At 37.4% G+C, this 10,992-nt stretch overlaps 1 protein-coding gene across 6 annotated transcripts in view; it reads right to left on the bottom strand.

Annotated features, from left to right (window-relative positions):
• Positions 1-29: 29 nt before the first annotated feature.
• The window catches only part of RAD17 (RAD17 checkpoint clamp loader component), a 33,428-nt gene continuing 22,465 nt past the window's right edge, over positions 30-10,992 (bottom strand). For 5 of the 6 annotated variants that reach the window (XM_027605642.2, XM_027605641.2, XM_027605643.1 and 2 more), the window contains 5 exons: positions 10,735-10,881; positions 8,310-8,459; positions 6,365-6,485; positions 3,157-3,214; positions 30-793 (listed from right to left, as the gene is read on the bottom strand). In XM_027605642.2, the coding sequence (XP_027461443.1) occupies positions 529-793; positions 3,157-3,214; positions 6,365-6,485; positions 8,310-8,459; positions 10,735-10,881 (741 nt within the window). In that variant the 3' untranslated portion in view covers positions 30-528. The remainder of the gene's footprint in view (positions 794-3,156; positions 3,215-6,364; positions 6,486-8,309; positions 8,460-10,734; positions 10,882-10,992) is intronic. The other variant, XM_027605644.2, reaches the window with a different exon arrangement.

The raw sequence follows: 10,992 nt of genomic DNA, 5'->3' as shown, positions 1-10,992 counted from the left end.
AATGGTAAAAGAAGAAACGAAAAGAAGTTCAACATTTTAATTTTGATATAAATTAAATACTTTCCAAAAAGCATCTAAAATAGTCCACTGTACAGCATATAAAAATGGTATTTGAGAAGTTAGAGACCATAGAGAAACTGTGAATAAGGCACAAAGTTTATTTACACTCATAATTGCATACTAAACTGTTTCATAATTCGTATTTACAACCCCATAAAGTTTTAGTATTCTGAATTATTCCTTCACATTCTTTGATATTTGACATAATGTTCACTCTTCATTCACACTGAACTCCTCTCCCAACACCACTCACAAGAGTAAATAAATACTAGAGAAAAAAATTAAGATATTATTTGAAGCTTGATCTGTTTACTTCAAGATGACAGAGAAATCAGGTTCTTGTGCTGAAATACAAGAGTGAAGAATTAAACTGTCATTCACTTGAAAAGTATATTATCTCTGTTCAGATACCACTGAATAAAATGCACATGAACCTGCCAAGCAACAACATGACCGGCAGGCTGGTTTCTAGGTCCCATCGCTCTCATAGTCTTCAATTATCAGCTCTTCTTCCTCCATGTCTCCTTGCACGGAAAAGGGCTGAGGCTGGCTGGGAGGCAGCTCACTCCCACTATTTTGACTCAAAGGCAGACAGAAAGTTTCAGGTTCGGCGGTTTGAGTGGGTTCACCCAGAGCTTCCTCTGCAGGCTGCCCTCCATTAAGCAGTGCTTCATCTCCACTGTCGGGGTCTATCAATCCAGGTTCCCTGTCCGTCAGGGCTTCCATTCTCAACCTGCCAGATTCATAATGCAGGCATCAATAATAACCAAAAAGAGGGATACCTTTAAGTTATACCATGCGTGTGAGAATTATGAAGCCATCTCTTCACTTACCTTGACATGCTCACTCTGTAGCCAAGCCCTTTGGTTTATTTAATGATATAAACAAAAGTACAAGGTAAATGACAAAATGTGAAAAAAATCATTACAACTTACAGTACAAATGACTTGATTAATGTCTTTGCTAAAGAGTTCTTACAAATTAAAAAGAAAAATTAAATAGAATAGAAAAATGGGTAGGGCACCTGGGTGGCTCAGCTGGTTAAGCATCAGGCTCCTGATTTTGGCTCAGGTCATGATCTCAGGGTCGTGAGATCAGGCTCCTCACTAAGAGTGGAACCTGCTTAATATTTTCTCTCTCTTCCTAGCCCTCTGCCCCTCCCTCACCTTGTGAGAGCACATGCATGCACTCTCTCAAAAAAAAAAAAAAAAGAAAAATGGGCATAAGACATGGACAATTTACATAAAAAATACAAATGGTAACTAAATTGTTCAACCTAGTTATTTTAAAAATTGAAATTAAAATAATGAACTACTACCATCATCTTTAAAACTGGCAAAGACCTTTATTTAATTAGTTATTAAAGTTTTATTTATTTAAGTAATCTCTACACCCAACGTGGGGCTCAAACACACAACCCTGAGATCATGAGTCACATGCTCTTCTGACTGAGCCAGCCAGGTGCCCCAAGACCTCTTAAAAAGGTTTTAATAGGGGCGCCTGGGTGGCTCAGTTGGTTAAGCGACTGCCTTCGGCTCAGGTCATGATCCTGGAGTCCCGGGATCGAGTCCCACATCAGGCTCCCTGCTCAGCAGGGAGTCTGCTTCTCCCTCTGACCCTCTTCCCTCTCATGCTCTCTATCTCTCATTGTCTCTCTGTCAAATAAATAAATAAAATCTTAAAAAAAAAAAAGATTTAAAAAAAGTTAAAAAAAAAAAGTTTTAATAGAACCCAGCGGTGTCAAGAGCTAGGAGAAAAGAATATACTGATAGACTGTAAGTGGACATAAAATTGGCAAAATATTCCCGGAAGTAATCTAGCAATATACAGCAAAGGCTTCAGAGAAGTGTGTATCCATCGATTCAACAAGTTTTTTGGAATACATCCTATGTAAATAGCATTTGATGTTCACAATGAGTAGAGCTATGAGAAAACTGTGATAAAGCTGGAAATAAGCTAAATGTACAAAAATAAGGTGTAGGCTGTATTACAGGAAACTAGAGAACTAGTGAATATTAACTATCAAGCTAAATATTAATATTTAGTATTGTCAACATGAATCAACGATAATGTTAAATATGGTCATCATGATTATTTATTTAAGTAATCTCTACACCCAATGTGGGACTCGAACTCATGACCTTGAGATCAAGAGTCTCATGCTCTATCTCGACTGTGCCAGCCAGGCATTCCTAAATATGGTCATCATGAATGACTGCAATAAGTAGCACTGACAAATCCTGTCTCCCAAGTTAGATCAAGTAGTTGAACCAATAACAACAGTTAAAAAGCCTTTTTATTTTTTATTTTTTTTAAAGATTTTTATTTATTTATTGAGAGAGAGAGAGAGAATGGTAGAGAGAGAGCATGAGAGGGAAGGAGGTCAGAGGGAGAGGCAGACTCCCTGCTGAGCAGGGAGCCTGATGCAGGACTCGATCCCGGGACTCCAGGATCATGACCTGAGCCGAAGGCAGTCGCTTAACCAACTGAGCCACCCAGGCACCCAAAAAGCCTTTTTAAATAAAATGCCAAGTACATAATTTGACCTTACAAATAAGTGAAGTAGAAATGAAATACAGGTGTTGTGTTAATCAATGATATTAGCCCAGAAGTGATTTCATAATAAAAGGAATAGCACAGATAAAGATTTACCTCTCTATATCTAATAAAACTGCATTTTTTAAAATTTGTCTGAATCTTCTAAGAGAAGGAAGTTAAAAAAAAAAAAAAGTGCTTTTGTGGTAGTTCCTGGTCACTGCAGGCTTTAAACACAGGCTAAGGACACCTCTGGGCAGGAAAGGTGAAAAGGGGTTTTCACATAGGCAAGATCTGCTAAATGGAGGATTTTAAAAATCCCCTTGCTTTTATGATTCCATATGTGAGCTAGTGAAAATATACTGTTATATTACATATAGTAATAAAATGGTGGATTTACAATGCAATCATATGACCATTAATCACTGGGAATTGTATGTATCTCTTGGATTTTACAGATAAATTTTACTGGCTGTATACTGAATAAATTAGGTAACATTCAGTGGACATTTCAATAACAGGTCTTAAAACAGGTTTTGAAAATTAAAACAATCAGCTTACCTTCCAAAGTGTCGTTTCAGAGGAAGCCTTCCAATATCTTGGATAAAAGAAATTTGAGCTGAAACAGAGATTTTAAAAAAGCTTTAAAGAGACAATTCTCTGAAGATAGATAAATGGACAATAAGCACATGAAAGGATGCTCAAAATCACAAATCCTTTGGAAAATTCAAATGAAAACCATGGGATACCATTTCACATCCTTTAGGATGTCTGTTAGAAAAAAAAAATAGAAAAAAAAAAGGTTTCACAAAGATGTGGAGAAACTGAAACCCTTGGGAATTGCTGGTGGAAATGTAAAACGTGTAACTGCTTTGGAAAATGGTAAAGCAACTCCTTAAAAAATTAAAGACAGAATTACTATATGACCTAGCAATTCCACTTCTGGGTATATACCCAAAAGAACTGACAGCATGGTCTTTTTTAAAGAGTAATTTGTACACCGATGTTCGTAACAGCATTGTTCACAATAGCCAAAAGGTGGAAGCAACTTATGTGTCCGTCGGCAGATGAATGGATAAACAAAATGTGGTATATACACACAATGTGATGTTATTCAGCCTTAAAAAGGAAATTCTGATATATATATATAATATTATATATATTTATTTTATTTGGGGCAGAGGAAGGGGCAGAAGGAGAGGGCGCGAGAGAATCTTAAGCAGGCTCCACACACAGTGCGGAGCCCCAAGTGGGGCTCAATCTCACGATGCTGAGATCATGACCTGAGCCAAAACCAAGAGTCAGACGTTTAACCAACTGAGTCACTTAGGCCTCCCAATACATGCTATAATATAGATACACTTTGATGACATGCTGTGTGAAATAAGTCAATTACAAAAGGACAAACACTGTATGAGTCCACTATGTCAGGTACCTAGAGTAATCAAATTCAGGGACAGAAGATAGGTGGTGGGCAGGGAGTGGGAGGTAGTGTTTAACATGTGTAGTTTCAATTTTGCAAGATGACAAAGTTCTAGGGATTGGTTATACAAGGTCAATATGCTTATCACCACTGAACTACATACTTACACATGGTTTAAGTTGATAAATTTTTATATTCTGAAGAAACATTTATTCAGGAAAATCTAACTGCAAGAGTCTGTGGCATTTGAACCAGGACTCACTCCTTTGCTTCCTCAGCTTTAAGGAGATTTCACGCCAGGTGGGTGCAGCCAAGGACCCATAGGACTCCCTCCTTCCTGTGGCCGGCCAAGAATTCAGGACTCCCTTTCTCCAATCCAAACCATGGAAGCTCTATCCTAGTAGCGCAGCAGGCTGAGAATACTGCCTCCTCCTTGAACTGCAATGGCCCTCGCCCAAGTTCATTCATAGAGCTAAGGGCCCGTGCTGTGAGGGGCCCAGCCATGATGATCAGAGGCTACCTCCACTTGAGCACTCACCCAGAACAGTGACTCACTACAGGGGCTCAACAGTAGATCTGAACTGGCAGAAGAAAGAATAAGTCAACCTGAACAAGACTGATAAATATTGTGTAATCAAAGAATAGGGAGAAAATGAAAGAGAAATAAACAAAGCTATCAGAGGTATGTGGGATACCTTTAAGCATTCCAACAAACACAGAGGACCACAATAAAAAACAAAGAGAAAGAAGTAAAAAATAAATAATGTCTAAAATGACATAGTAAATAAAGAAATAGGGGAAAAATGGTAAGAAAAACCAAAACATCTTTTTTTTAAGTAGACTTCACACCCAATGTTGGGGCTTGAACTCCCACCCCAAGATCAAGAGTTGCATGTTCTTGGGGCGCCTGGGTTGCACAGTGGGTTGAGCGCTCAACTCCTGGTTTCAGCTCAGGTCATGGTCTCAGGGCTGTGGGATGGAGCCTAAGGGCTCCATGCTAAGCGCTGAGACTGCTTAAGACTCTGCTACCTCTTCCCCTCTTCTCCCCCCACCCCCGCCCTGCCCCTCTGGCATGTGCTCTCTCTCAAATAAATACTGAAAAAAAAAAAAAGAGTTGCATGCTCTAACAACTGAGCCAGCCAGGCGCCCCCAAAACATCTTATTTTTGACTGAATTTTATGAACCCTTCAAAGTTTGTAAACCAACACTATGAGAGCTCTTGGATACTTACCTTTTTAAGGATCCACTACAGAACAGAATCAGGATTTTAAAAAAAAACAGCTTTTTGATATGGAAAACTGAGTTTGTGATCCTATAATCTGAATTTTTAACTAGTGGATAAATGATTCTCCAGATAATTTCAATGTAAGTAGTCTAAATCAGTACTAGATACTAAACTGGGAAAGGTTAGAATAAACTCTGTGGTGTTAGGCTGAAATTCAATGTATTGGTTTGAACTCATGGTTTACACACACACACACACACACACACACACACACACACACACACACACACACACACTTCCTGAACTCATGGTTTACACACACACACACACACACACACACACACACACACACACACACACACACACACACACACACACACACTTCCTAGCTCTGTTCCACTGAAACAGACACAATGATACTCCAGTCTAGACACAATGATACTCCAGTAGCAAGGACCATACCTAGTATCCAGATCCTAAATTCTTTTTTTTTTTTTAAGTAGGCTCTACGCCCAACATGGAGATTGAACTCACAACCCCTAGATCAAGAGTCACATGCTCTATCGACTAAGCCAGCGAGGCGCCCCCAGATCCTAAATTCTAAATACTATTTCCACTCTAAGGAACCAGGCCTCCTGAAGTATAAAATGATCCTGGATTTCTGATATTTATAAAAGGGACATCAGAGAGAGCTCTCTCTTTGCTCTGCTCTCTGCCATTTGAGAATATAAAATAGCTGGATCTGCTTGTATCTTGATTTTGGACTTTCCAACCTCCGGAGCTGATTTAGTACTTATTTATAAAATATGGAGTGCTATCCATGGTAAGTGCCATATGCCAATTAAAACATATGCCTAATATTCGTATACGCACAGAAAAAAGTCTGGAAGAATTTACACCAACCTTTCAAAAGGAATTACCCATGGTTATAGGGAACTTTTATTTTTACTTTATATACTTCTGTATTGCTTTATTCCTTTTTAAATAAAAAACACATATTCTGGATCAAAAAATAAAGGGAAAAAAACTTAGCTCACTAGAATATAGCAATGAGTTGACCTACAGAAAGATAAAGTTATAAAACACTACTTCTTGGGATAACTAAAAACCCATGTTATTACCTGGATTTCTCATTGGAATGGTTAGCAAGGCAAGGTATGGCAACAGCTGAGTTTGGAGGCATAAAGCTGGTAAGCAGAAGTCAGAAAAAAGTGCTTTTGCTGCCAAGCAATTTTCCCGATACTGTACAGAAAAAAAAAAAAAGATGAAATGAAAACTAAAGTAAAAAAATATGGAGATGTATCCCTAGACAAACTAAGTTTACTATATCACAAATTGTGTTTACATACCACATACTTTTCAGTTTATCTAATTAGTTTTTTATAAGTGTCCTAGCCTTACCTAATGAAGCATTTTACCTATAAAACTATTTCATATTTGACATAATAGCAATAAGAATATATTTTTAAAAATTTTATTTATTTAGTCATCAGAGACAGAGAGACAGAGAGAGAGGCAGAGGCAGAGGGAGAAGCAGGCTCCCCGCAGAGCAGGAGACCAATGTGGGACTCGATCCCAGGACCCTGGGATCATGACCTGAGCTGAAGGCAGATGCTTAACAGATTGAACCACCCAGGCGTCCCAGCAATAAAAATTTTTTAAGAGACTTAAGGTAGAAAGAAAAAAAAAACTTAAAAATGAAAGGAATTTTGTTTATGAGCATAATCATAAATTATGTGAGGATATTGTTTCTCAGTAAAAAGATTTATATTCTTCAGTTAACATGGGTACAATGCTAGGCTGAGGAGGAGAGAAGCACAATCTGCCTTCAAGGAGCTTACAGTTTTACAGAGATAATCTGTATGTAACTATAAGGCAAAATCAATTTTCATGCTATAAAGAGCAAAGCAAGTCAATAAGGGACATAAATTGGTTAAAAGTCATGAAATTGTCCAAGAAATCTGTTGGGAAAAATGTCTTAAGTAATGAATTACAGGCTCATATTTAGCCATATGATTTACGAACTGGAAGACATCTTAGAGATAATGTAGTCCGGAGACCACAAATTCAGATGCTGTAGGAGACAGGCGGGGATATAAATCAGTGCAGTGAGAAAGCTGGGGAAAATAGTACCCACCACTCCCATCTTCAAGGGGCAGATGCTACTTGGCTTGATCAGATTGCTGCCATGTAAAAATATAGGCCAGTGCTGCCTTACTTTGCATTCTTTTCGGAAGAGTCCAGGAATTCTGAGCCAGAAATCCATATATGAATTTTAGTTATCATACTCATTTTTTAAAAGACTGGAAATTCATGAAAAAAAATCTTTTTGTGTGCAGTATTCAACATGGGGGGGCCATCTATTTTTGACTTCTAATCCAATCCTCTACATTTAAAGCTGTGGAAACTAAGTGCACATTAGGTAAAATAACGTGTCCAGATGGTTAGAAGCAAGTCAAGGATTTATTCCCCCCCGCTTTTTTTAAAGTAATCTCTAGGGGCAGCTGGATGGCTCAGATGGTTAAGCATCTGCCTTCAGCCCAGGTCATGATCTCAGGGTCCCGGGATCGAGCCCCGCATCAGGCTCCCTGCTTGGTGGGGAGCCTGCTTCTCCCTCTCCCTCTACTGTTCCCCGATTGTGTTCTCTTGCTCTCTCTCTCAAATAAATAAAATCTTTAAAAAAAAAAAAGTAATCTCTATACCCAATGTGGGGCTTGAACTCATGACCCTGAGATCGAGAGTCACATGCTCTTCCAACTGAGCCAGCCAGGTGCCCCTATTTTTAATTAAAACTAAAAGATAATTATAATTGATACTGTGAATTCAATAATTATCTAATAAATATGATATGTGTTTTCAAATTTTGAGTATTTTCCTTAAAAATAATGAGGCATTTAAGAGTCCTTTTTATGTCTTACTATAATTCTAAGAAAATTGTGGGTGTTAGCAACTATTTCTTACTATAATAAAACACTTTTTTAAAACATAAAAAAATAACAGCTTTATTGAGATATAATTCATATACCATAAAGTTTACCTATTAAAAGTATACAATTCTTTTTTTACCTTTTTATTTATGAGAAACCACTGGGGTTTGTGCAAGGGTCGAAAACTTGATCCTCCTCCTTGGCAATGAGCAAATCCTCGGGCTTTGTTGGAATGCATCACACCTCTTGTAGCTATGGATGTACTATATTGCGTGAGTAAAGAGCGTGTCTAAAAAGGAGACAAAATGTAAAATAAGGAAAATAAGAGATTTACAATGCAATGCTATTGGTACTGCTGACACCAAAAAACCACTAATCAGATTTACTTAATGTATGTTCACTTTTTTTTTTTTTTTTAAGATTTACTGATTTTAGAGAGAGTGTGCACATGTGCGAGGCAGGGGAGTGGCGGAGGGAGAGAATCTTCAAACAGACTCTGCCGAGTATGGGGTGAATGCAGGGCTCTATCCCATGAACCATGAGATCACAACCCTAGCTGAAACCAAGAGTTGCTCAACCAATCAAGCCACCCAGGCATCCCTAATGTATGTTCACTTTTTCCAATATTACCAAAGCCCTGAAAATAATATGCTAAAAAATTACCTAAATCAAATTCAACTGAGACACAATTAACCAGTATGTGTGAACTCTGAATGGATCTTGGATGCGGGTGGTGAAAACAACTTAAAATACGTTTTTTTTTAAAAGACTTAATTTTTAATTGCTTCTTAGCCTTTTGGCTAAGATTAAGTTAAGATTTTATTTTTGAGTAATATCTGCATGTGGGGCTCAAACTTACAACCCTGAGATCAAGAGTTGCATGCTTTACCGACTGAGCCATCTAGGTTCCCCTTAAAATACATTTTTAAAAAAATATTTTATTTATTTATTTGACAGAGATAGCAAGACGGGCAACACAAGCAGGGGGAGTGCGAGAGGGAGAGGCAAGCTTCCTGCTGAGCAGGGAGCCTGATGTGGGGCTCAATCCCAGGACCCCAGGATCATGACCTGAGCCGAAGGCAGATGCTTATTAACGACTGAACCACCCAGATGCCCCTTAAAATACAAATTTTTGAGACAGCTGAGGAAATCAGAATAAGGATGTTACTGAATTAATGCTAGTTTCCTTAAGTGTGATAAACGCTATGTGGTTGTAATAGGGCAATGTCCTTATGCATGCTTAAGTATTAAGTGATGTGGTACCTGCTATTACTTTCCAATTATTGGGCCAAAATGAGTGTGTAAACACATAGAGGTTAAGCAAATGTGGCAAAATATGAAAAAGTGGTACAGAAAAGCTAAGGGTATACAGGCATTCATCATACTGTTCTTTCAACTTGTCTATAGGTTAGAAAATTTCAAAATAAAAAAGAATATAAGAAAAATTAAGCAAATGCAACTGAATAGTGAAACTAAATATAACACAGAAACCATATCATACATGTTTTTTATTGTATCTTTCCTAATTTTAATTATTAATGCTATTTCAATATTTATAATACAGAAACATTAACATATCAAAACAGTGTTGTGCAAAAGAACTTTCTGTAACAGGAATGTTCTGTTATTTAACAAACTGTTCAACGCAGTAGTTACTAGCCACATGTAGCCATCAAATGCTGGAAATGTGGCTAGTCTGTCCGCGGAACTGAATTTTATTGACTTGTTTATTTATTTATTTTTAAAGATTGTATTTATTTGATAGAGACAGAGAGGGCTAGAGAGGAAAGTGGGGGAAACAGTACAGGAAGAGGAAGAAGCAGACTCCCCACTGAGCAAGGAACCCGATGCAGGGACCCTGAGATCATGACCTGAGCCAAAGGCAGACACTTAACTGACTGAGCCACCCAGGCGCCCCTGATTTTTAAATTAAGTTTAATTTAACATAATGTAAATAGTCGTATGTGGCTAGTGGCTATTACATTGGTCAGAGCAGTGTTAGAATGTTATGGAAAAATATAAATTTTATACTGAATAATTTCAAATTTGTAAAAAAATTTATTTAAAAAGTAAAAGAAAGTATAAAAAGCACATTTCTTCCTCTTCTACTTTTCAATGGTTGCCAAAATTTCTGAATATACATATTAATTTCATAATCAGAAAATAACTTTAGAAAAAACAAGTATTATCACCAAAAAAGTAAGATTAACCACTGTCAATACAAACACTGGATTGGATGAATTAATTTTATTAATTTTATTAATTTTATTATTGTTATTAAGAGTTACATAAGGGGCCCCTGGGTGGCTCAGTCAGTTAAGCGTCTGCCTTTGGCTCAGGTCATGATCCTGGGGTCCTGGGATCTAGTCCTGCATCGGGTTTTCTGCTCAGTGGGGAGTTTGCTTCTCCCTCTGCCCCTCTCCCCCGCTCATGCTCTCTCTCTCAAAAATAAATAAATAAAATATTTTTAAAAAAAGTTATGTAAGATGTCAAATGAGGAATAAAAGTAAACTTTCTCAATTCTGAGGAAACATTCATAAACAAATACAGTCAAATGGTCTTACATTCCAGTCACCACTGAGGGTATCTGCAAAACTCAGAAAGTCACTGGCTCTCACAAGATCATCTACTTCCACGAAGAAATCTATGTAGTTTTGGTGAAGATATAAATTAAATAACTCTCCTGGCATGTGTGACATTTCTACGACTTCCTATAAAAAGAAGCAAACACATAGAATTTAGGCAAAAATGCAGTGGTTAAATGTATACATCCATAAATGTAAATAATATATATCCCATAAAAAGCACTAAATGTTATTAAA

This window comes from Zalophus californianus, chromosome 5 (genome assembly GCF_009762305.2).
Source record: "Zalophus californianus isolate mZalCal1 chromosome 5, mZalCal1.pri.v2, whole genome shotgun sequence".
NCBI lineage: Eukaryota > Metazoa > Chordata > Mammalia > Carnivora > Otariidae > Zalophus > Zalophus californianus.
Note: the sequence above shows the minus strand (reverse complement) of the source record. Positions and strands in the feature narration are given on the sequence as shown.